The sequence below is a fragment of the Salvelinus namaycush genome, chromosome 23, assembly GCF_016432855.1.
Source record: "Salvelinus namaycush isolate Seneca chromosome 23, SaNama_1.0, whole genome shotgun sequence".
In the NCBI taxonomy this organism is placed as follows: domain Eukaryota; kingdom Metazoa; phylum Chordata; class Actinopteri; order Salmoniformes; family Salmonidae; genus Salvelinus; species Salvelinus namaycush.
The window spans coordinates 29,451,300-29,478,790 of NC_052329.1; the positions used below are offsets into that span (position 1 = coordinate 29,451,300).

A 27,491-nucleotide genomic window follows, 5' to 3' on the forward strand; every position below is an offset into this window, starting at 1 on the left:
CAGACAACAAAGACCGAATAAATATTCAAATGTAGCACATCTCTGAATTTGACAAATCACGCCTGAAGTAGCTGTCCTCCGCAGGCGAGGCGTATACATAGTCTGATGTGCCATAAGGTGCGTATTCTGGAGTGGAGACGCTCTCCTGGAGGTTGCAGTTCTGGTAGTGGTAGTGCTCTTGAACAAACCCAGAACTCAAGTCCAGCCTCGTCGGAGAGTTGTAACACGACGAAGAGTAAGACTCCTGTGGCGAATAACTATTGTAATCGACCGGACTTGGCATATTCAGGGAACCTGATGGTGAGCGGGGAGCCTGAAAAACAAGCCAGCGGAGATGTGCATTACTATTCTAGTACAGTATAACGAAACCATTTCCTACTCCAAGACAAATCTCTGAATGAACAAACAGCCTGAGCTTTGTCAAATATTTCATATGACGGGTGCGTAATTGCAAAGACAGGAGATTGCGCAACAGAATTTGAATAAAGCATACCATGCCATGGCCGTAATAGCCCATATTCGGGGAGTGATTATCCTGGCGCCAAAGTTTTGTTGAGGTAGCGGGATGCAGAATACCGCTGCTGTGGGTCTCGTTGGGGATCATCATGCTTATCAATTGTTGATTATCGAAGCTGTCCATCTGGACGTTGCTCTCTGGAATGGGCCGCGGCTGAAAGATGCAGTTGGAGTTCATCTCTTCAGGGAAATAATCAAAGTAATGGTCTATAGGAATGAACGAGAAGGATCAGTAAGAGGGTGCATACATAAATACATGCAGGGAGACATGTAAATAAGTGAAGACTCCAGAAGTGATGTCACAGCACCACCAGCCAACAGCTAAAAAACACATTTGAATGCAAGTTTATAAAAAGGTCCCAGTACACTGCACTTTAGGAATGTGGGTCAGTGTCAATTGTATACAAAGATATATGTTCCAACTATTCTGCTGTGGTCGTTGATTCTCCATGTAAGTGTTAATCTAGATATTTTACCTGACGTACAATTCAGACTCTCCGAATATATTTTATAATAGGCTTATGTGATGGATTTTACAGCTATTTTGCATGTATGATGCATAATGCATTGCCTTCCTTCTTTTGGATTAAAGCTTGTTTATATGATTATGGTTTACTGCAACGCCCCCACTGGACATTTAAAATTACATTTACTGTTCTTTACTGTAGGCTACATTTATTTTCGTTAGCAGGTTTGGATACAGTCAAGATAATATTTATTTTTTATTTTTTTATTTTAATATTTTTTACTATAGAACATTGATTCTGGACCTTCCATGGTGATGCTTTTGTCGTACAACGATTTTGTGATTGAGATAATGTCAGACAATGGAACGCTGTATCGAAATTTTGATTTATTTGGACATATTTGAACTTACCTGACAAGGAGGAGGAGACGCACACATCCTGACTCACCAAGCTCTGGGATTTCTATTCATTTAGGAAAATAAATGAGAGAGAGAGAGAGAGAGAGAGAGAGAGAGAGAGAGAGAGAGAGAGAGAGAGAGAGAGAGAGAGAGAGGAGAGAGGAGAGAGAGGAGAGAGGAGAGAGAGGAGAGAGAGGAGAGAGAGGAGAGAGAGAGAGAGAGAGAGAGAGAACATAAGTCCCCATTCATTTGCAGCAGTTTGATTTTTGGGCTGGTTATTTTTCATCCCCTTGAAAGCTACTTGTTACCTTCAAATAACAAGTAGGCTACCACCCACTGTATAGTACAATAATGACATTTGTTTATTTTTCTTCTTCTTCTTCATTTCGGAGGGTTGTGTGTGTGTGTGTGTGTGTGTGTGTGTGTGTGTGTGTGTGTGTGTGTGTGTGTGTGTGTGTGTGTGTGTGTGTGTGTGTGTGTGTGTGTGTGTGTGTGTGTGTGTGTGTGTGAGAGAGATCTATTTCACTTGCTTTGGCAATGTAAACATATGTTTCCCATGCCAATAAAGCCCTTAAATTGAACATTTAGAGGAAGAGAGTGAGCGAGAGAGAGCAAGATAGTGAGACAGAAAGAGAGAGAGCGAGAGAGAGGAGAGCGAGAGAGACAGAGACAGAGAGAGAGAAATAGATCCAATAACTACTAGCCTACAGTATGTGTGATCAATTAAGGGAGTGGCTCCAATAATCAGCGTCATCTTTGCCATATGTTCAGCATTATTGTTCTGATTATAATATTGCCAATTGCCATATGGACATAAGAACATCTTTTCTGATTTATGAATCTGAATTTGCTGTAAAATATCACATAAAGCTGAAACAGTCCCTACATGAAAAAATGTCCCACTGTTACTGCTGAGCGATCATTGATAGGCTACTAGAGAGTAAACCTGGTGGTCAATCATTAATGAGACATGCAACTTCGTGTCTGGGGTAAGGTTGGTGGCTGTTGCGGCAATTGAGGAAGTTATTGGAATGGGGATTTCATGGAGAGAGCAGCACCTCCAATTATACTGAGACTGTGTGTGTGTGGAGGGGGGGGGGGGGGGGGGGGGGGGGGGGGGCATTGTGTGTGGAGGGGGGGGGGGGGGGGGGGGGGGGTAATTACCATTCTAACCGTTTTAGTTGATGTCTGGAGAGCTCTTTTCTGTTGCAGCAACTGTTTAACCGTTGTCTTCACCCGCACGCCCTGGTACACCTTTGGCTTATCTGTCAAAGGAGAAAAACATGGTGTCGATGTTTACTGTAAACAAACTTGAATGGGCCTAACCCTGCCACTTTCGAGCACTTTCACTGCCTGCTGCATACTTTCACGCAACAATTTAATTAGGCCTACTTGGAAAACATTGGAATATTATTAAAAACACATTTCAATATTACTATAAGATTGTTTTGATCAGGGTGTTTAACGCAATGTTTTACATCTAGACTTATTTGTGAATTTCAAACGAATTATGCAATATAGTATGAACAAACGGCTGTCCTTATGCATCGCTCAAATGTTGCCGAATTTATTGTATCAAAGTTGCCCATGCGAAAGCCAGAAGTGTCCCAATATTGTCCTACATAGGTCTGTCTATATCCTCTGTAGCCTGCCTCTGCCAGAACCTCGCACGACAGACAGGGTTTCGAATTTCACAGTCCCTACAGTGGGCTTGCCTTCACACTCATTTCAAGCACAAAGGAAAGCTGTGCAAAAATGATATTGTAAATGTAACTTTTCGATTTTATTTAGGTAATATGTTTCTTTTTATTCTATACATAAGCCTAAAAGACAGGTTAAGCGATCCATGAAAGGGGGCTGATAGCGTTATATTCCGTGAAAGTAGGGAAGTAAAGTTAGGCTACAGGTAAAGCGGGCAAACAACAGCCTAGTGAGAGTCAATAACAAAGACCCAAAGGACTCCACAAATCCGGTGAAAATAAGGTGAAAATGGAAGACTTCGCTTGAGAAATTCGTCCGATTATAAAAGTAAGTTACATTTACGCTCCGCACTTAGCCAACATATCATTGGTAGACCATGGGGTAACAGTATGAGCTTTAGCCTACCCGACAATAAAATAAGTGTTGTGTTGGTTTTGATGATCATTCCGGTTAGCCTATCGAACAATTACGCAGTAAAACCATTTCGTTTTCTGTCAAATTCATCCATTGAAGCAGGACTGTATTTGAAATGAAATTGAATACTACTTTACGCTATCAAAACATAGCCTACTGTAAATTATCGGGTTATTGAACTAGGCAGATAGGTTAGAGCCGTTGCCTATACCCACTCTAAACACCTGTTCAATGTTTTAGTGCAGTAGCCTAGCTTTTTGATTTTTATGCTAAAATGAACGGTACTCATATATGTACGCCTTCGATTGTATGTCATGGCTTCACTTCTAACTATAAGGGGGTATAACGTTCTACTCCAATGACTAAAGTCATTACAGAAACGACGCCACACAATGGTAGAACTCATTAAGGCAGTCAGAGACTGTCTCAGGAGTGGAAAGTTGGCGGTAAAGGTGATTCGATAATAGCAGCTGCCGGCAGAATCTAAAGAGGTGTGCTTGGCTGTCAAACCCAACCTTTTAAATATTCATATACTGAAATGTCAGATCATGATTTGTCTTAAATGTGCCAAATAGTAAAGCTTCCCAAAAGACACATCCCACTGATTACTGCTTAAAATTACCATTTGTTAATTTACATATTAAAGTGTGATTAGAATGACTACAATTACAGTTGAATCGACAAGAATAATGCAAATAAAATCGCGTTTGAGTTAAGTTATCCTTACGCCCTAACGTGGACGAAGTGGCCAAAAGTAGTGATGTTTAAGAAATAAGCAAAATAGTATTTTAAAAACGTTGTTCAATTAAATTGCAAACTATTGCAATAGAAAATAGCATACATCATGCAGGTAATAGGCATTAATCCACATGAGGCCATTGTTGAAGATTAGTTTACATTACTCTTTAGTTAAAACACGAGTTACATACTTTATCTCTAAGGTTTTCATCAGAACCTCGCAGTTCCCATAGATGTGAAACAGCATGTTGTGCAATGTCAATTATTTCCAATCGTTTTGTTCTAACATTTCTATTTCTTTCTTTCTTTCAGGAGGAACGTAAAAAAGAACCATGATCCGATGAAAAAATAATAACAAACTTACCAGACATGTTGTACAAATTAAGAAGGAGTCCTGGAAGAAGAGCAGTTATGAGATTCCACAATGTCCTTTTCTGGCTCAGTTATATGGGCTATAACGAAATATTCATAAAAGTCACACAAATTCTCAACACACAAGTCTTAAAACTGTCTCAGAGCATACAATAATATCCTAATATAGCTAGGGATATATTAGTTTGTGAAATTTTCTTTCCATGCCTACTTTTTAAAACCCCTAGAACTCAATGATTTGACAATGATTTGATTGCGCGTTACTTTCAATTTGAATATTCAAAGGCTACTCAAAAATACAGATTTTTCAGTATAAATCAATACATATGCACTTAAAATAACATTTCATTTAATAGAATTTAATAATATTTTATACCCAAACCAAAAAGAAATTGACATTTTAAACATTTTATCCATCTTTTGCCAATCTGCCCATCAGTCCCTCTTCATAATGAGGCACTACAGGAAAGTAACGGTTAGATGTTCTATGTAAACATGACCAACAATTAAACATCGCAGATCATATCTATTTCAGGATGGATGAGCACATCAACACGTTATGACTATACATTTTTAGTCTTATTTTAAACAATAAACTATGAAATGTCTAGGTTGTGGGCGTGGCATATGGTAGCACCCATTTCTGCCATCACTGACTCCATTGCTCCCTCAGCAATTGCATGCTCCCCATCACTGGAACTCACATCACCCACGTCTTACCAATTGTATTATAGTTGTTTTAGCATTATTTAGTCTTTATATTATATAATTAATGTAACTAGACTGAACGTTTCAGCCATTCACATGTCAAACCTGATTTGACATCCCAGGGCTAGGCTACTATATACGAATCGAGAAAACTATTTACAAATGAATTACAATGCAAAAATTCGGTTTACAAACGTCTGATATATTTTCAATTCAATGACAAGACTCCCCGATTAGTCTACTTGTGTAGCCTAGGCCTACTTAGATGTGGGCAAAGTAATTTCAATTGATAGACTTATTTGAATAGGGTTACTGTCCATACCTGTTTAAATTTATAAGAGTTTACAACTTAATACATATATGAGAAAACAGCACATTGCTTTAGAGAAAACCATTTCCTATAAATGTTCTTCCATTGCCATTGTGAGCCTACATTACATCTGAATAACAATTTACAAACATATCAAACAATGAACTCGAACTTATACCTAGTTTTAATTAAAATAGCTTAGATTTCAGTTTTGGGGTATCGATCTATCATTATCCTCACTCATATATTGAGGAAATGCACACACTATCTGCCCAATACAATCTATGGCCTTTCCTGATTTGTACTGGTAGGGGCCTATACAATGATCCCTATTATGTAGGCCTTAATCCCATCATCTCCACTGGGTACTTCTATTGACAAACTTCTCACCTTCCATAAAGTTATCCTAACTACCAAGAATATTATGCTAGTGCTCTCATAGAATATCTAACGTTTGGCTTTTTTTATTGATTTATTGCTGCAGTTGCAATTCCCCCCCCATGAATTACGCTGATATCGTAAGAGAAGATGTAACATGAAACAACCGCGCCATCTAGTGTGGGATATACGTTAGTAGGTTCTCCCTCAGTCTTAATTCGATGTAGTGGTGACAGAACAAAATATAACTCAACGGAAAAGTAATGTTTTTTTCATGTGTCATTTTAGCAAAAAATATGTTTAATTTTCATGCATTTATTCTTTTATTATAATGGATTTATAATAAAGAATTCTACTGCCCTATACATTATCTATGTTTTTTATTTCTTGAAATGAAACGCCAAACACAGGAAGCATTGATTCATCAGGGAAACTGGGAGTATGGTAAATCACTTGCACCCATTGACCAATTCAGATCACTGCATTGTCTTTGAAAGTAAAATATTCAGGTGTAGATTCCCATTCACTTCTTGAAGTATTCTGTAGATGGTCATCTCTGATTGTCTTTCATTATATTCAAGACTTTTCATTGAGTTGTCACCTCTGCCTATTACTACTAAAGAATGTTTTGCAACAAAATCCTAAAAGATGCGAAAGATTAAAAAAACGTACATATTCATTACCAAAGCGTCATCGAGTAAAGGCTAACATGAAGCAGATACAGTTTGACAAACTCTGACTTGGTTATTAAAGCAGACAACAAGATGATATTAAGTAAAGAAGAACGTTAAAGTAAAACAACCTTTAGAAAAAATAAAGATCGTTGTCACATGTTCATCGTAATTGTCGCCATGGCAGTATATAAATAAAAATGATGTTTTTGTAATATAATGACGGTATAGAAACACATCTACTTCAAACATTTGAACACAGGCAAAGTCATTCTAGGTCTAACCACTGAATCATAAATGTCAATTCAATGTCTATTCCATGTTGGCTCAAGGTCATTTCATTGAAATGCCGTGTAAACAACGTTGATGCAACCAGTGTGCGCCCAGCTCTTACTGTATGTCACCAGGGGACTTAGGAGGGTCAAATAAGTAAAAGTTTCACTTTGTACTTCTATAAAGTGATAAGCAAAGTCTACAAAAAGTCAAATATTTGGATCAAAAGGAGCTGAATCGCTTGCATCAGCATAGTTTTGGTTTTCTGTGAAGGACAGGTTGTTTCCAAATTGACTTAATAAGTCCTCCGAATCTCATATGGTGACCAAGAGCTTCCGACATCTTCTTTCACCCACGAGTGCGTGTCACTATGTGTGGTGAGGGTACTGTCAGAGTCCTCATTAGCTAGAGGGGCCATCTTGGAGGCTAGGTCGTTGGAGACAGTCATATAGGAAGGACATGTGAAAGTGGAGGCAGCAGGGTAAGAGGTGTGATAGTGTACTTCTTCCAGAGGGTGAAGGGCATAGGGCTGTGCCGATGCCATGGAGGAGCTACGGGTGGAGCAGCGGTACTGTGAGGGGCTCCCAGGAGGGTCGGGGCTGGGCAGGGAGACTGGAACAGAGGTCAGGCCGTCTGCACACAAGCCCTCTCCCTGGGTCACTGGGTCTGCCACTGACTGCTCCCATGAATCTCTCTGCAGGAGAAACAGACAGAGGAAATGATAGAGATGTGTTAGAGAGGATGGAAAAATTTGTATTTTTTGTTGGTTTTGCAGATTGCGGAATGCCCTAAAATGTATGTGTAAAGGAGTTGGGTTGGAACCACGCTCATGTGATGATTGGCTCCCGAGTGGCGCAGCGGTCTAAGGCACTGCATCTCAGTGCTAGAGGCATTACTACAGACACCCTGGTTTGAATCCAGGCTGTATCACAACCAGCCATGATTGGGAGTCCCATAGGCGGCGCACAATTGGCCCAGCGTCGTCCGGGTTTGGCCGGTGTAGGCTGTCATTGTAAAGAAGAATTTGTTCTTAACTGACTGGCCTAGTTAAATAAAGGTTAAATATCAAATAAAATGAACCTTGCTGAAGACGTGTTGGCTCCCTGAGCTAATGTCTAGGCTTTATCTCAGTGGGCTAACAAAGCCTTGTGTAGCTCACAGATCTGGGTTCGAACCGCAATCAGTAACAGGAAAACACTTTTACTTGTGGAATTTGATTGATTTTTTCCTTCATGCTTGTGTGAAATATGTGCTCATTTGGATGTACCCTACCTGCTCCAGCCTTCAGCGCTATTTACATGCTTTGCACCATCTCACATCACATAAAACACAAATACACATAGGGACCGTTTCCTGCATTTAGCCTTGAACTCACTTCTTAGTCCAGGACTAGAATTGAAACCATATTTAAGAAACTGGCCCATAATGTGAAGCCATATCTCAACAGTCCCATTCTATTACCAGTACTAACCACTGACAGAGTGCCTTACCAGGAGGAAGTGGGGGGACTCTCCAGAGAAAGATGGTAGCAGACTGGACAGGGCGGAGCTGGGGAAGATGGAGCTCCCTCCGGTGGTGAAGGCTGAACTGCGGTAGTCTCCGAACGTTTCCTGGTAGTAGCTGTCTTTGAAGGAGGAGTATCCCGACATGGCCGATGAATCACAACCCAGAGGCTTGCCCCCAAGGGATGAGGAGTAGACATCGGCTGAAAACTGCTTGGGGGAGAAGTCCGAGTCAGAGATGAAGGGTCGCCTCATGCTGTAGTAGCCAGGGATCATGTGAGACCCTGTTGTAAAGGGAACCAGGTAGAAAACAATAGTAACAAGTGGTTCTGTGTGGCTCGGTTGGTAGAGCATGGAGCAACGTCAGGATCGTGGGGTGCGATTTTGGCTGGTGCCAGCCAAAATGCATGCACACACTACTGTAAGTTGCTTTGGATAAAAGTGTCCGCTAAATGGAAAAATATATATACACTACCGGTGACATGTTTTAGAACACCTACTCATTCAAGGGTTTTTCTTTATTTTTACTATTTTTTACATTGTAGAATAATAGTGAAGACATCAAAACTATGAAATAACACATATACAGTGGGGCAAAAAAGTATTTAGTCAGCCACCAATTGTGCAAGTTCTCCCACTTAAAAAGATGAGAGAGGCCTGTAATTGTCATCATAGGTACACTTCAACTATGACAGACAAAATTAGAAAAATAAATCCAGAAAATCACATTGTAGGATTTTTAATGAATTTATTTGCAAATTATGGTGGAAAATAAGTATTTGGTCAATAACAAAAGTTTATCTCAATACTTTGTTATATACCCTTTGTTGGCAATGACAGAGGTCAAACGTTTTCTGTAAGTCTTCACAAGGTTTTCACACACTGTTGCTGGTATTTTGGCCCATTCCTCCATGCAGATCTCCTCTAGAGCAGTGATGTTTTGGGGCTGTTGCTGGGCAACACGGACTTTCAACTCCCTCCAAAGATTTTCTATGGGGTTGAGATCTGGAGACTGGCTAGGCCACTCCAGGACCTTGAAATGCTTCTTACGAAGCCACTCCTTCGTTGCCCGGGCGGTGTGTTTGGGATCGTTGTCATGCTGAAAGACCCAGCCACGTTTCATATTCAATGCCCTTGCTGATGGTAGGCTTTGTTACTTTGGTCCCAGCTCTCTGCAGGTCATTCACTAGGTCCCCCCGTGTGGTTCTGGGATTTTTGCTCACCGTTCTTGTGATCATTTTGACCCCACGGGGTGAGATCTTGCGTGGAGCCCCAGATCGAGGGAGATTATCAGTGGTCTTGTATGTCTTCCATTTCCTAATAATTGCTCCCACAGTTGATTTCTTCAAACCAAGCTGCTTACCTATTGCAGATTCAGTCTTCCCAGCCTGGTGCAGGTCTACAATTTTGTTTCTGGTGTCCTTTGACAGCTCTTTGGTCTTGGCCATAGTGGAGTTTGGAGTGTGACTGTTTGAGGTTGTGTACAGGTGTCTTTTACACTGATAACAAGTTCAAACAGGTGCCATTAATACAGGTAACGAGTGGAGGACAGAGGAGCCTCTTAAAGAAGAAGTTGCAGGTCTGTGAGAGCCAGAAATCTTGCTTGTTTGTAGGTGACCAAATACTTATTTTCCACCATAATTTGCAAATAAATTCATTAAAAATCCTACAATGTGATTTTCTGGATTTTTTTTCTCATTTTGTCTGTCATAGTTGAAGTGTACCTATGATGAAAATTCCTCTCTCATCTTTTTAAGTGGGATAACTTGCACAATTGGTGGCTGACTAAATACTTTCTTGCCCCACTGTAACACACATTCTTCAAATAGCCACCCTTTCCCTTGATGACAGCTTTGCACACTCTTGGCATTCTCTCAACCAGATTCAACTGGAATGCTTTTCCAATAGTCTTGAAGGAGTTTCCACATATGCTGAGCACCTGTTGGCTGCTTTTCCTTCATTCTGTGGTTCGACTCATACCAAACCATCTCAATTTGGTTGAGGTCGGGGGATTGTGGAGGCCAGGTCATCTGATGCAGCACTCCATCACTCTACTTCTTGGTCAAATAACCCTTACACAGCCTGGAGGTGTGTTGGGTCATTGTCCTGTTGAAAAACAGATGATAGTCCCACTAAGCGCAAACCAGATAGGATGGCGTATCGCTGCAGAATGCTGCAGTAGCCATGCTGGTTAAGTGTGCCTTGAATTCTAAATAAATCACAGACAGTGTCACCAGCAAAGCACCCCCACACCATAACACCCCCTTCTCCATGCTTTACGGTGGGAAATACACATGCGAAGATCATCCGTTCACCCACACTCACAAAGACACGGCAGCTGGAACCAAAAATCTCAAATTTGGACTCCAGACCAAGGACAAATTTCCACTGGTCTAATGCCCATTGCTTGTGTTTCTTGGCCCAAGCAAGTCTCTTCTTATTATTGGTGTCCTTTGGTAATGGTTTCTTTGCAGCAATTCAACCATGAAGGCCTGATTCACAAATTCTCCACTGAACAGTTGATGTTGAGATGTGTCTGTTACTTGAACTCTGTGAAGCATTTATTTGGGCTGCAATTTCTGAGGTTGGTAACTCTAATGAACTTATCCTCTGCAGCAGAGGTAACTCTGGGTCTTCCATTCCTGTGGTGGTCCTCATGAGAGCCAGTTTCATCGCACTTGATGGTTTTTGCGACTGCACTTGAAGAAATTTTAAAAGTTCTTAAAATGTTCCGTATTGACTGACCTTCATCTCTTAAAGTAATGATGGACTGTTGTTTCTCTTTGCTTATTGGAGCTGTCCTTGCCATAATATGGACTTGTTCTTTTACCAAATAGGGCTATCTTCTGTATACCCCCCTACCTTGTCACAAGACAACTGATTGACTCAAACGCATTAAGAAGGAAATAAATTCCACAAATTAACATGGCACACCTGTTAATTGAAATGCATTCAGGTGACTGGTTGAGAGAATGCCAAGAGTGTGCAAAGCTGTCATCAATGCAAAGGGTGGCTATTTGAAGAATCTCAAATATAAAATATATTTTGATTTGTTTAACACTTTTTTGGTTACTACATGATTCCATATGTGTTATTTCATAGTTTTGATTTCTTCACTATTATAGTGAAAATAAAGAAAAACCCTTGAATGAGTAGGTGTTCTAAAACTTTTGACCGTTAGTGTATATGAATGGATTGTACACTTTACTTACAGCCTGCAGGTAAAGGGATACCTACTCAGTTGCTCAACTGAATGCATTCAATGGAAATGTGTCTTCTGCATTTAGCCCAACCCCTCAGTATCAGAGAGGTGCTAGGGGCTGCCTTAATTAAAATGTTCAGCCCCGAGGGAAGAGTTGTGGGGGTTAACTGCCTTGCTCAAGGGCAGAACATCAGATGTTTTCACCTTGCAAGGTCGGGGATTAGAACAAGCAACCTTTCAGTTATTGTCCCAACGCTCTAACCGCTAGGCGACCTGCTGTCCCATCTAGCAGGTCCCGTCTAGGCGACCCTCCGCCCCATCTAGGCGACCCTCCGTCCCATCTAGGCGACCCTCCGCCCCATCTAGGCGACCCGCCGCCCAGGTACAATGCATTATGGTGTTTTTAATCATTGCACATTTGCGGCCTGCTGGAGGTCATTTTGCAGGGCTCTGGCAGTGCACCTCCTTGCACAAAGGCGGAGGTAGCGGTCCTGCTGCTGGGTTGTTGCCCTCCTACGGCCTCCTCCACGTCTCCTGATGTACTGGCCTGTCTCCTGGTAGCGCCTCCATGCTCTGGACACTACGCTGACAGACACAGCAAACCTTTTTGCCACAGCTCGCATTGATGTGCCATCCTGGATGAACTGCACTACCTGAGCCACTTGTGTGGGTTGTAGACTCCGTCTCATGCTACCACTAGAGTGAGAGCACCGCCAGCATTCAAAAGTGACCAAAACATCAGCCAGGAGGCATAGGAACTGAGAAGTGGTCTGTGGTCACCACCTGCAGAATCACTCCTTTTTTGGGGGTGTCTTGCTAATTGCCTATAATTTCCACCTTTTGTCTATTCCATTTGCACAACAGCATGTGAAATTTATTGTCAATCAGTGTTGCTTCCTAAGTGGACAGTTTGATTTCACAGAAGTGTGATTGACTTGGAGTTACATTGTGTTGTTTAAGTGTTCCCTTTATTTTTTGGAGCAGTGTATATGACGCCCTTATATTGTGATTTTATAATCTCATAAAATCCTGACTAAATAACAACAATTTTGAGTCAGTAAAACATGTCCTACATAGAGAGACATAACATATTATAAATCTTATGAAGGGTCATAAATGCTTAGAACTAATAAGTAATAAAGCCTTATACCTGCAGGAAAACATTTCTAGTGGGCAGTAGCTATCAGAACAAAGCATACAGTATAAGTGTGGAGTACACATTCAAAGCTCTGGTGGTTACTTGAACATTTTGTGCCTTGAGTTTTATTCCACTTTTTCAGAACTTTGCTAGTGAATGTGACATTTGAAAGTTTTTGTCTATAATACTGTACTTCCCTTACCTCAAACACTATTAGCAGAGTTGATAGGTCAGTGGGACTCATCAATAATTACATAATTTACCCAGAGATTTTTCTCACCTGGCATTTGGACAAATGACGATTGACTGGATGTTCCTCCCTACAAATGAAAGAACAGACACACATTAAAGCCTGGATCCATGGCATTATAAAAACAGGTCTGATTCTGGTAACACATAACATGCCACCACACACGCGCTGAGGAAGGCACAAGCCGATATATAAAGAAAATTCAAACAAAGCTTCAAGAAATGTTACTCACATCCAAGTGAGGGTAACACTTTATTTGGATAGTTCATCTGTAGATGCACTACAGACTACCTACACTTAGGAAAAAATGTGCTAAGTAGATCCATATATACGGTTCTTTGGTTTGTCATCGTAGACGTAGGGGAACCCTATGTATGGGTATGCTGACTACAGGAATGTCCACCAGAGCTGTTGCCAGAAAATATTATGTTAATTTCTCTACCATAAGCCGCCTCCAACGTCATTTTAGAGAATTTGGAAGTATGTCCAACCGTCCTCACAACCGCAGACCACATGTATGGCATCTTGTGGGCGAGCTGTTTGCTGATGTCAACGTTGTGAACAGAGTGCCCCATGGGGTTATGGTATTGGCAGGCATAAGCTATGGACAGTGAATACAATTGAATTGTATCGATGGCAATTAGAATACACAGAGATACCATGATGAGATCATTGTCGTGCCATTCATCCGCCACCATCACCTCATGTTTCAGAATGATAATGCACAGCCCCAGGTCGCAAGGATCTGTACACAATTCCTGGAAGCTGAAAATGTCCCAGTTCTTCCATGTCCTGCATACTCACAAGACATGTCACCCATTGAGCATGTTTGGGATGCTCTGGATAGACATGTACGAAAGCGTGTTCCCGCCAATATCCAGCAACTTCACACAGCCATTGAAGAGGAGTGGGACGACATTCCACAGGCCACAGTCAACAGCCTGATCAACTCTATGCAAAGGAGATGTATCACGCTGCATGAGGCAAATGGTGGTCACACCAGATAGTGATTTTTTTTATCCATGCCCCTACTTTTTTCTTAAGGGTATCTGTGACCAACAGATTGATATCTGTATTCCCAGTCATGTGAAATCCATAGATTAGGGCCTAATTTATTTATTTCAATTTACTGATTTCCTTATATGAACTGTAACTCAGTCAAATCAGTGCTTAATTTGTGCTTCTGCCTCGTCTGTGTGGAGCCATTTTAAAACAGCCTTCCAAGGGAGACTTGGGTGAAGTGTGTGAGATGCAACAAATGGGACCATGATGCTTGCACCTGTTGCGACTTTGTACTTGAGGTTGTTAAGGTAGTCAAGCGCAGGAGAGCAGAGATGTCAAAGTAGCGTCTTTAATAGGCAAGTCCAAAATGGGTCAGGTACAATACCAATAAACGCCCAAGACATAGGAACACACAGTCACTCACGGAAGGAGAAAAACGACGCTCCTTACTTTTCCTACAACACTGTACACACGTGAATAAACTGAGGAAAACCTCAACGAGCAACATGAAAATAATCCCGCACAAACCTAAGCGGGAAACAGGGGTAAATATACACACAGAAATTAAAGCAAATGAAAACCAGGTGTGAATGAACCAAAGACAAAACAAACGGAAAAAGAAAAATGGATCGGTGATGGCTAGTAGGCCGACCGCCGAGCACCGCCCGAACAAGGAGAGGAACCACCTTCGGTGGAAGTCGTGACAGCACCTCAGGCCAGGCAATTTATGTGTGCCAGAACTGTGACTGAAGATGAGTCTGATTAGTCAGATACGGATGTACGTCGTATAGGCTGATACAAAACTGTGCGTTAGTGTGTTTAAACACCACGTCTGTTTTGTTAAGACTTTAAACATTTAAGCAAGTTATCTGCAGCATTACATTCCATTCCGATTCCAACAATTACCGTGGATCTATGTGCACGCCAGAGAACGTTCGATTTCAACGTTCAAAGTAAAGTGTACGTGCCACTTAATGAATGTGTGCTCTGCCAGCATTATTGTTTTGATTGAAAGGCATGATTTGTCAGTTTCTCTAGGCATGATTGTTTTTGTTGTGAGTTCTTTAATGAAGTTGAATTGGTTTAAAAAAAAATCAATATTCACAATTAATGAGTTGTGTTCTTATTTGTTGATAATCCAATGTGACAATTTACCTGCTGTAGTGTTACAATTTACCCGCTGATGGGGCAAATTGTCACAAGTGCACACTGTCTATTTTACAGTTTACAACTCCGTACTGAAATAAGATATGAAGATGTAATGAATACAAAACATGTGCCCAAGACTTCCTTCTTTCATTTGGTATGATATTTATACCATTCTGATGTATTGTGCCCAGTAAATGTTAGACAGTGTGAAAAGTGTGACAACATACCTCGCTCTTCCCTATTATAGGGGATTTTTTTCTCATGCGTTCCGGTACCCCTAGGTCACCACCCTTTCGCACTCACATTTTCCCCCGGCACCTTCCGATTTACAAATTAGGCCTTGAGTAAAATCTTTAAAATTGTTGCATGTTGCGTTTATATCTTTGTTCAGTATACATAGAACCCTCCATGAAGGGTTCTTCCTAGAACCCTCCATAAAGGGTTCTGCCAATAACCTTTTTATCTTCTAAAGGTTCCAACTACTGTAGAATCCTATATGAAGGGTTCTTTCAATTATTCATTCTAGAACCCTCTATGAACAGTTCTACCAAAAACCTTTATTTATTTGAAAGGTTCCTTCCTAGAACCCTGCATGAATGGTTCTACAAGTATTATTTGCAAATGTTTTAATGACAATACATTAGATACATCATAAGGCCTTTCTCTCAGGGCCTAGTTATACCCTAACACAGTAGTTGGAAACTCCTGGTTTACAGACCACATCAGGCCTGCAAGTCACATTATGCTGGCTTGTAAAGTGATGAGGAATTTAACTTGGAATCCAGCCAGAGTGAGGATATCCAACAAATGGGACTTTTATTCACCCGCAATCAGCATTCAGAATGACGGCCAGGGTAGAGAAGGTTGATAAGGAAGACTACCTAAATCATCTTAACTGAAACAACCATCTCAGTAATGGGTGTAATAAGTCCAATTACTAACAAAATGGATTAGTTTAGAAAAGTTTATGTTATTTATTTTTGTGTAGCATAAGATTAATCAACCAATCAATGCAAAAACACTGATATTGAAACAAACAATTCTGAAAATCAACCTGCAATAGAGCACAACCGGCTGAGATTGGGAGTCCCATAGGGCGGCGCACAATCGGCCCAGCGTCGTCCGGGTGAGGGTTTGGATGGGATGGGCCGTCATTGTAAATAATAATTTGTTCTTAACTGACTTGCTTAGTTAAATAAAGGTAAAATAAAAATGAAATAAATAAAAAATGCTGGGAAATATTATAATGATGGGCGTGGAGTAAAAATGACACAATCACAGTTACACCACTTTATAGAGTTAATTCAAATCCTGAATCAACACTAGAAATGTTACACTGAAAAATCAACACGAGGTAACACTGGCCAGGTGAACAATTTGCTGTGTACCATACAATACACTGCTGGTTTGCTCAGACTCCCTTCTATTCTCCTACTCAGTGTTCAATAAAATAACAGAAAACCATGGTAGAGATGGTAGAGAATCAACTGTGTCATTAGTGTATATGTAAAATGATCAAGGGAATACCAGATACATTTACAAATATTGCCATGTAGGTACAGTTTAAAACATTCTCACATATATCTTTTTACGCTTATCAGATTACTCAAACTCCTGATGTTCAAGTTTAAACATTAAGGTAAAGATTAACGCTCAGTCACTATTTTGAAGAATGAAAAAAAAATATGATAGAAAAAAAATGATTCATATTGGTTCTATGTAGAAAAAAATCCTTCTTTCCTTCTAAAGAATCATCAAATAACATTTTTTTAAACGGTTCTTAGCATGAAAAAGGTTCTAGGTACAACCCTTTGCCTTATAAAGAACCCCTTGTCTTCCAAAAAGGATTCTTCAGATGAAAATTGTTCTTGGTAGTACCCTATCCCTCCGCAAATAACCCTTTCGGGAACCCTTTTTTCTAAGAGTGTACAGACTATCAGTAATATTTCAAAAAACTATCTACTAAACCTTACCCTTATCCTAACCCTAACCTTAACCCTTAGCCTTATTCTAAACCTTACACCTAAACCTAACTGCAACCTTAGCACACAGTTGTTTATCAGTATATAGTGTGTTGATAGTGTTACAATGTGTAGAGCAGCTACAGATGGACTATCCAAAAAAAGTGTGACCCAAGTGAGTGCTGGCCTTTTTTCATGTTTGATGTGAACACATAACATGGACAGTAACAAAATATACAGTGACATTCTGTGGAGAAAAACCCCCCAGATCAAGTCATGATCATTACAGACTGAAAAACATTAACCACCATTCACTTTTATAGCAGGCATTGTGTCACGTTTATGATAGCATTACGAAGAGCATATAATGCAGAAGTCAGTTAAATGATTAATTATGGGGTTTAATACACTTCTTAATGGGTTTAGTATCCCCCTGGGTGCCGTGGAGTCTGAAGTAAAATATAGAAAGGACAAGTCTCCATTCTGTCTACGGTTATTGAAGACACTTTTTGCATTACATGTATAGCAAGCTTTTTAGAAAGTATAGTCAAAATGTTTGTATGTGGGTTAGAAAGGGAGATATACTGTACACTTACAGGGATAAAAAGAGAGAGACACACACACACACACAGCGAGGGTTAAAAAGGAGGACAATCTCTCTTTTGTTTGCATATAAGCTGTGTTGGCTGGAAGGCAAGCAAATTTTGAGGGTTGGATTTGAATTCAATTTGCCCATACCAAGACTTCCCTATGTGGACCAGGTCTATGCCTCAGTGCTTCTCTGAAGGCTGCGTATGGAAATCATGTTGTTAAAGTGTCATGGTCTCCCAGTTCACAGCAAAGCACCTGATGGAGAGACACAATAAACCTGCATTGGGAGGCTAACAACTACCCAGGCCTGTTTCTAGCATTTTGGGGGCTCTAAGTGAGATTTTGCTGCAGGACACCACATAAGAGGAAAACTGCTGATGCACTACCAACACAATACAATTGGGGTGTGCCTTGAAACGGTACTGCAACTACCAACCAACATCTTGGTTGGTCACCATCACCAGCCACAGGTCTTCATAAAGAGCTGATCTGTGAAGAATGTTGGGCTACAATGTGTTGTATGACAGCTGCTAAAGAAAAGTTGATGGTCTCTACAAGGATGCTGAAAATAATGTTGGCATTCTTTAAGTTTTTATATGCAGGCGTATTTGGTGAAAAGGCTGTCCTAAAGGAAAACCAGTTACCAGTCAAAATGTTGTCCATATAAGACCGAGCATCTGGGAGCATACCAGTGTGCACATATTTTAGTTCTACATGGCTATTTACTCTGATTCATTATATGAAGTATTTGTGGATACCCAAGTGTTCACAAATAAAACATAAACAGACCCTTGAAAAGTACTCTTTTCTCCACAATAACACAACAGTGAAGATACACTGAATGGCCAGCTGGCCCTAATAATGTCCAAACCTCAGTCAGTTCTGCATATAGTATAGGCTACTGTAATTGAGTAAGGAAGAGCTGGCTAATGCCATTTCTCTCTCAGCATTCCTTGATGCTGAAAGTCAGAGGTCTTACTTGTGTCACAAGTCTTATAATGCACAAATGAATAGAGCAGTGTATCTATGGTTATATCTCTTTAATATTCTTCTTTATAAAACTTGAAGTTTATTATTACTTGAGATTATGTAAGACGGTCTATGTCCTGTCATTGAGGCAGCATGACTGTTGTCAAATATATTTCCCTTTGATTTCTATGGGTCCATGTTGCAACTTGAATTGAATCACTTTGTGGCTAAAGTTTGCCAACGTCTATCAATGGCCTTTCTCTCTAGGATAAAAGACTGCAAACTAGAATGAGAGAGAGAGAGCATCAGAGAAAGTCTAGGCAACCTTTAGATAGTGTGGCCCATTACCTTGTTGTCTGTATTGTTCACCCCATGATCCTGGGTACACACCTCTCATGTTTACAAAGGAAGACAAAGAATCTACTAGAATAAAACAAACACACAGTATCATTGGATATTGAGTATAATATAATCCAATCTAATTTAGCGTTAAGTCAAAAACTGTTGATGGCTTGGTAAAACTTGTCTCTTACCAATCCATCCACAAGATGATATCTGTAACTCTGAGTTAATAGTATTCCCTTAATACTGTGAATTAAGTATGACAGAACCCAAGTCTATTACATTTTCGCTTTCAAGCAGAGGTTTCGGTGGTGGCGTTGACAACATCAACCTAGTTTTGTTTAGGAAAATAGTGACTCAACTCATTATTAAGCAATAAGAGCAGTACTTCCTGGTGTTGTGATCTTTGCTGCTGTTTGCTTTGGACCCATTGACCTCTAAGAGAATTCATTTGGCAAATCTCTGACATTTTTGCATAACATTATTATGAATTTATCATTCAAGTGTTTTTTGGGCACAAATGAAATATCACTTATAACCCAATCATACACAATCATACACTGAGCTACATGTAGTCCCGTGTAGCTCAGTTGGTAGAGCATGGCACTTGCAACGCCAGGGTTGTGGGTTCAATTCCCACGGGGGGCCAGTACAAAAAAGTATGAATGTATGTACTTGTAAGTCGCTCTGGATAAGAGCGTCTGCTAAATGACTTAAATGTAAAATGTAAATCATCCGATTCAACATCACATTTAGTTTTGTTCTGCCACAAAGGTTGTTTCTTGATATTCAAAACAAATTGTAGTCTGTGGAGATTCAACATGAATTTAACAGTTTGTTATTTCTGCATAGATATTGATATTTCAAAAGTACCATACAGTCCAGGCATGAGAGGTTGGTCACAGAGTGTGAAAGCATGTCTTATGGTTTACGATGTTGAAACTAATGGCATCTACCTCACAGTTTGTTTATGCCTCATCAGGATCTCTCCATGAAGAGTGTAGGTAGTGTCTAGCGAGTGGACATGCCAATGTTAACAGAAAACAAATGGAGTCCTGTAAAGGGCATTGACAGGTAGCTTGGGAGATGAAAAGCTTTTCCTGTTTGCTCAGGCAGATGTCTCATAGGCCGATTTCGCTATGCCTGAGGAAACAATGACTGGCTTGTCTGTGGCCTGCGTGGAGAACATTATCGGTCGGCAGGTGTGCGAGAATCTGACTTTGCATAGACCAACCTGGCAGACCAAAAAAGGGTTTGTGTTAGCTATCCTCCTCACAACTTCTAGAGGTCATGACCATTAGCCATTGTGTATTATTGTTGTCCTGCTCATGGTGGGGTTTTCATGTGTCTGCTTGCCTTTCTTTTTCTCTCTTAAACCCTATGTTCTGGTATTTACCCATAGGCTTATCTTTCACTCATGGCTGAGAAGTGGAGAAATAAAGGCACACTGCCGAGGGACTTATAGGTAGGCATTATGGTCATGAAAATAAATACATCATTCATTTAAAAAATAATAATAATGCAAAAGCAGTCATACAAGATTTACTTTGAGTACTCACACTATATCTTGGTCCATTTGTTTGTCTTTGTCGTTTCTCTGCCAGTAAATCTTTCACTGTGTGCTTGACCCTAACCCCTTGATAGGCCCTTTTAGAATACTCTGGAGGAGAAAAAGAGAGAAATATTTTGCACACATACACACACACAGAGATATTATTTACTCATTATTTCGAGTGTGAAGTAATACAAGTTAATACATTATTCTACACTCATTACTCTGCGGTGGTTATTGAAAATTATGAGATCATTAAAAAGATCTCCATACACTCCTAACACAAGGATAGCCTAAAATTGTAGTTATTTTGATACAAAGGTTTAACATGTTGTATGCTTCAAGTGCATTGCTAGAACAAATTCTATGAACCTCTTGAAGTACAGTTGAAGTCGGAAGTTTACATACACCTTAGCCAAATACATTTAGACTCAGTTTTTCACAATTCCTGACATTTAATCCTCGTAACAATTCCCTGTCTTAGGTCAGTTAGGATCACCACTTTATTTTAAGAATGTGAGATGTCAGAATAATAGTAGAGAGAATTATTTCTTTCAGTTTTTATTTCTTTCATCACATTCCCAGTTGGTCAGAAGCTTACATAAACTCAATTAGTATTTGGTAGCATTGCCTTTAAATTGTTTAACTTGGGTCAAACATTTCGGGTAGACTTCCACAAGCATCCCACAATAAGTTGGGTGAATTTTGGTCCATTCCTCCTGACAGAGCTGGTGTAACTGAGTCAGGTTTGTAGGCCTCCTTGCTCACACACGCTTTTTCAGTTCTGCCCACAAATTTTCAATAAGATTGAGGTCAGGGTTTTGTGATGGCCACTTCAATACCTTGACTTTCTTGTCCTTAAGCCATTTTTCCACAACTTTGGAAGTATCCTTGGGGTCATTGTCCATTTGGAAGACCCATTTGCGACCAAGCTTTAACTTCCTGACTGATGTCTTGAGATGTTGCTTCAACATATCCACATAATTTTCCATCCTCATGACGCTATCTATTTTATGAAGTGCACCAGTCCCTCCGGCAGCAAAGCACCCCCACGACATGATGGTGCCACCCCCGTGCTTCACGGTTGGGATGGTGTTCTTCGGCTTGCAAGCCTCCCCCTTTTTCCTCCAAACATAACGATGGTCATTATGGCCAAACAGTTCTATTTTTGTTTCATCAGACCAGAGGACAGTTCTCCAAAAAGTACAATATTTGTCCCCTTGTGCAGTTGCAAACTGTAGTCTGGCTTTTATATGGCGGTTTTGGAGCAGTGGCTTCTTCCTTGCTGAGTGGCCTTTCAGGTTATGTCGATATAGGACTCGTTTTACTGTGAATATAGATACTTTTGTACCTGTTTCCTCCAGCATCTTCACAAGGTCCTTTGCTGTTGTTCTGGGATTGATTTGCACTTTTCGCACCAAAGTACGTTCATCTCTATGAGACAGAGCGTGTCTCCTTCCTGAGCGGTATGACAGCTGCGTGGTCTCATGTTGTTTATACTTGTGTACTATTGTTTGTACAGATGAACGTGGTACCTTCAGGCGTTTGGAAATTGCTCCCAAGGATGAACCAGACTTGTGGAGGTCTACAATTTTTTTCCCGAGGTCTTGGCTGATTTCTTTTGATTTCCCCATGATGTCAAGCAAAGAGGCACTGAGTTTGAAGGTAGACCTTATAATACATCCACAGGTACACCTCCAATTGACTCAAATGATGTCAATTAGCCTATCAGGATCTTCTAAAGCCATGATATCATTTTCTGGAATTTTCCAAGCTGTTTAAAGGCACAGTCAACTTAGTGTATGTAAACTTCTGACCCACTGGAATTGTGATACAGTGAATTATAAGTGAAATAATCTGTCTGTAAACAATTGTTGGAAAAATGACTTGTGTCATGCACAAAGTAGATCTCCTAACCGACTTGCTAAAACTATAGTTTGTTGACAAGAAATTTGTGGAGTTGTTGAAAAACAAGTTTTAATGACTCCAACCTAAGTGTATGTAAACTTCCGACTTCAACTGTATATGAAAACTATTATTTTCAGGAGGCCTACATTAAACATACTATGCGCTTATTGTATTCTGTTTTTGCTCACTTATATTGTGAGTATTTTAGAAATTAGCTTGAAGTAAGTATTTTCAAATTGTACCTACTCAAAGTAAAATACAAATATAACTCAAGTACTGTAGAATATATTGCTGGTTATGTATTTTACAGATAATCTGCTGCTCCTGCTTAGTGCCTGTCCTCATTCATTCCTTCAAACATGTATTCATTTGAATTTTCACAATTTTATACATAGCTGAATTGCCTTTTGGGATACATGTGTAAATGGAATGGAAATTGTCTTTGGGTTTGGTCATTGCAAATTTCCTGTTCAAAAAAGTAATTTTGTACAAACATGCACTATTGTCTAACTGGTGGCATTTCCATACACTGGATAGCCCCCCCCCCCCCCCCCCCCCACACACATTTTTAGTAGTTGAAATAGGCCAAGTGATAGAAGTATCAAAAGTATCAATATTTATTCTTATATACGCCATAAATCTCAACAGCAAATATGTCTCCAGCCTGATCTGTAGGCAACCCCCCCCCCCCCGAACATATTCCTAGTGAGCATACTATAGACTATATTTGCACTTTAACATGCAAAAGGAAATCACATGCAAAAAGAAACAGTACAGTATGTAAAAGATCTAAGCTTTATGAATGGAGTCGTAAGATAAGTTCCTATTTTACTATAGCCATGTTGATCATCATACAGTCAAACAGTTTTGAAATTCAGAAATTGATGTTGGAATCGGATCATAATGACATCGTTTTCTAGCTGTTGCTATATTTGATATCCAAATGAATTATTTATTAATTGAAAAGAGGGTTGGATACCGGACAGCCAAGACCAAAACAATATCTGCATACTATTCAGCATCATCATGTCCTTTATGCTTTGCACTAGTCGCAGCCAAGTATTGCCATCTTTAGATATAATTAATGAACAATCATATGTATGTTAAAATGACAAACTGTTACCATATTTCCCAATGCAATACTCTACAGTACTATACTTTCAGTTTTAGTATGAAACATACAATCCAATACACCAATCCAATACCTTAAAGCACAATGTTAGCTTTACGGGTAATTGAATTCATAAACTTTTTAATATTGAAGGATACTAGTAATTTCCAAAAATGACAATGGCATAAATCAGATTGTTATGCTAGTTAAGTATGTCATTATCACCCCCTTAAGGACAATGGCATTCGCTTTTTATGGATGATGATAGTTTGTCAAAACCATATACTATGGAAGTATCTCATAAATGATTATGAATCAGTGTTATGGTTGCATTTTGCCTTACCGGTTTCCATGATGCAGCAGTTTCAGGTCTGTTACTACAAAGACTGAGGAAGCCAGTCCTCTATTCCAGTGAAAGTGTAGATGTACCTATGATCAAAATCATACTAAAGACAAGCCTTTTCCACCTCTGGAAACTTTTATGGAATCCTTCGCACACTCCACTAATGGAGAGTGTACGGAGCTTTTCAAATGACCTTTTTCCATGCAAATGATTGGTAGGACGTTTTTAGACTATTTGCATCTACAGTCTAGATTAGAGGAGAGCACAAGCATCTAAGAGACTCATCGGAAGGCATTCTATTTTGTTACATTGAAACATGTTTTCATAATTCTTTAGGCCCATTTGGGCTCCAATTATATTTTTACACTGTCAAATTTCCCCTCAAGCTATCAATGTAAAAGCTTGAAATTATATATCAAAAAAGTTTCAGTCACACTAAGTAAAGGCAACAGGTGTAATGCTTTAGTAGCCTATTTTGTTATGAGCATGTTTGAGCCTTTATGAAGTGTCATAATAATACGTTATGTAATAATACATTATATCTGTCAGCTTTAAGTCAAGTGTTACAGGTTTGTCTGTACTTGCAGGATGGTATCACCTAGAAAGTCAGAAGACAAACAATGTCAAATAAAATAATTTTATTGGTCACATACACATGGTTAGCAGATGTTAATTAATGCGAGTGCAGCGAAATGCTTGTGCTTCTAGTTCCGACAGTGCAGTAATATCTAACAAGTAATCTAACAAATTCACAACGACTACCTTACACACACACAAATGTAAAGGGATGAATTAGAATATGTACATAAAAATATATGGATGAGCGATGGCCGTGCGGCATAGGCAAGATGCAGTAGATGGTATAGAATACAGTATATACATATGAGATGAGTAATGTAGGATATGTAGACATTATTGAAGTGGCGTTATTTAGTGACACCTTTATTAAATCCATTTATAAAATGTATTAAATTGGCCAGAGATTTGAGTCTATGTTGGCAGCAGTCACTTTATGTTAGTGATTGCTGTTTAACAGTCTGATGGTCTTGAGAGAAGCTGTTTTTCAGTCTCTCGGTCCCAGCTTTGATGCACCTGTACTGACCTCGCCTTCTGGATGATAGCAGGGTGAACAGGCAGTGGCTCGGGTGGACATGCCAAATTTCTTCAGCCTCCTGAGGTTGAAGAGGCGCTGTTGTGCCTTCTTCACCACGCTGTCTGTATGGGTGGACCATTTCAGTTTGTCTGTGATGTGTATGCCGAGGAACTTAAAACTTTCCACCTTCTCCACTACTGTCCCAATGATGTGGATGGGGGGATGCACCCTCTTCAGTTTCCTGAAGTCCACGATCATCTCCTTTGTTTTGTTGACGTTGAGTGAGAGGTTATTTTCCTGACACCACACTCTGAGGGTCCTCACCTCCTCCCTGTAGGCCGTCTCGTCGTTGTTGGTAATCAAGCCTACCACTGTAGTGTCGTCTGCAAACTTGATGATTGAGTTGGAAGCGTGCTTGGCCACGCAGTCATGGGTGAACCATGACTGCGGGCGGCCCGTCAGAAAGTCCAGGACCCAGTTACACATGGCGGGTCGAGACCCAGGGTCTCAAGCTTAATGACGAGTTTGGAGGGTACTATGGTGTTGAATGCTGAGTTGTAGTCAATGAACAGCATTCTTACATAGGTATTCCTCTTGTCCAGATGGGTTAGGGCAGTGTGCAGTCTGATGGCGATTGTGTCGTCTGTGGACCTATTGTGGTGGTAAGCAAATTGGAGTGGGTCTAGGGTATCAGGTAGGCTGGAGGTGATAAGATCCTTGACTAGTCTCAAAGCACTTCATGATGACAGAAGTGAGTGCTACGGGGCGATAGTCATTTCGTTTAGTTACATTAGCTTTCTTGGGAACGGGAACAATGGCGGCCGTCTTGAAGCATGTGGGCACAGCAGACTGGGATAGGGATTGATTGAATATATGCGTAAACACACCTTCCAGCTGGTCTGCGCATGCTCTGAGGACGCGGCTAGAGATGCCGTCTGGGCCGGCAGCCTTGCGAGGGTTAACATGTTGAAATGTTTTACTCACGTTGGCCATGTTGAAGGAGAGCCCACAGGCTTTAGTAGCGGGCCATGTCAGTGGCTCTGTATTGTCCTCAAAGCGAGCAAAGAAGTTGTTTAATTTGTCTGGGAGCAAGACGTCGATGTCCGCGACGGGGCTGGTTTGCTTTTTGTAATCCGTGATTGACTGTAGACCCTGTCACATACATCTCATGTTTGAGTCGTTGAATTGCGACTCTACTTTGTCCCTATCCTGACGCTTTGCTTGTTTGACTGCCTTGCGGAGGGAATAGCTACGCTGTTTGTATTCGGTCATGTTTCCAGTCGCCTTGCTGTCACATATACTCCCTCTCCGGCCTCTAGGTCATCAGGCTGTTGATTATCCCGCACACCTGTCACCATCGTTTTGCGCACCTGCACCGCATGACACTCACCTGGACTCAATCACCTCCTTGATTGTCTTCCCTATATCTGTCACTCCCCTTGGTTCTTTCCTCAGGTGTTATTGACTTTGTTTTCATGTGGTGCGTTGTTTGTGTTTTGTGTTGTTTCTTTTATTTATTAAAACACTCACTCCCTGACCTTGCTTCCCGACTCTCAGTACACTCGTTACACTTGCCATGATTAAAAGCTGTGGTTTGCGCTTTCAGTTTTGCGCGAATGCTCCCATCAATCCACTGTTTCTGGTTATGGAAGGTTTTAATAGTCTGTTAGCAATGGCCCAGAATGCTACCAGCTCGTGTCGAGCATTCGATATGCTGATAGAATTTAGGAAGCCTTGTTCTCAGATTAGCTTTGTTAAAATCCCCTTCTACAATAAATGCAGCCTCAGGATATATGGTTTCCAGTTTACATAGAGTCCAGTGAAGTTCTTTCAGGGCCGGCGAGTAATCTGCTTGGGGGGGGGGGATATACACGGCTGTGACTATAATCAAAGAGAATTCTCTTGGTAGATAATGCGGTCGGCATTTGATTGTAAGGAATTCTAGGTCAGGTGAACAAAAGGACTTGAGTTCCTGTATGTTGTTATGATTACACCATGAGTCGTTAATCATAAGACATACACCCCCACCTTTCTTCTTACCAGAGAGATGTTTGTTTCTGTCGGCGCGATGCGAGAAGAAACTGGGTGGCTGTACCGACTCTGACAACATATTCCGATGGAGCCATGTTTCCGTGAAACAGAGAATGTTACAATCTCTGATGTCTCTCTGGAAGGCAACTCGTACCCTAATTTCGTCCACCTTGTTGTCTAGAGATTGGACATTGGCGAGTAATATGCTCGCAAGGGGTGGAAGGTGTGCTCGCCTTCTGAGTCTTACCAGTAGGCCGCTCCGTCTGCCTCTCCTGCGGCGACCTCGTTGTTTTGGGTCGGCCTCTAAGATCCTCTGTCCAGGGTGGATGTCCGAACACAGGATCCGCTTCGGGAAAGTTGTATCCCTGGTTGTAATGTTGGTAAGTTGACGTCGCTTTTAT

General features: G+C 40.6%; 1 protein-coding gene and 1 long non-coding RNA gene across 2 annotated transcripts; one reads left to right on the plus strand and one right to left on the minus strand.

Annotated features, from left to right (window-relative positions):
• Positions 1-2,949: 2,949 nt before the first annotated feature.
• On the plus strand, positions 2,950-6,367 carry LOC120018284. The gene is made up of 2 exons (XR_005472201.1): positions 2,950-3,409; positions 4,547-6,367. It is a non-coding gene; the product is annotated as an uncharacterized LOC120018284 (long non-coding RNA).
• Positions 6,368-7,241: 874 nt separating this feature from the next.
• Positions 7,242-23,976, minus strand: LOC120018626 (uncharacterized protein C11orf53 homolog). The gene is made up of 5 exons (XM_038961830.1): positions 23,967-23,976; positions 20,599-20,712; positions 13,069-13,104; positions 8,437-8,732; positions 7,242-7,640 (listed from the first exon to the last, which is right to left on the minus strand). The coding sequence occupies exons 1-5, from the start codon at positions 23,974-23,976 to the stop codon at positions 7,242-7,244; spliced, it is 855 nt and encodes a 284-aa protein (XP_038817758.1).
• Between the last annotated feature and the right edge of the window lie 3,515 nt (positions 23,977-27,491).

Coding starts and splice junctions, on each gene's coding strand:
- LOC120018626 (XM_038961830.1), bottom strand. Junction 13,105..20,598: donor ATATAGTGTGAGTACTCAAA/GTAAATCTTGTA, acceptor ATTTGTAGGGAG/GAACATCCAGTCAATCGTCA. Junction 8,733..13,068: donor GTCATTTGTCCAAATGCCAG/GTGAGAAAAATC, acceptor CCTTTACAACAG/GGTCTCACATGATCCCTGGC.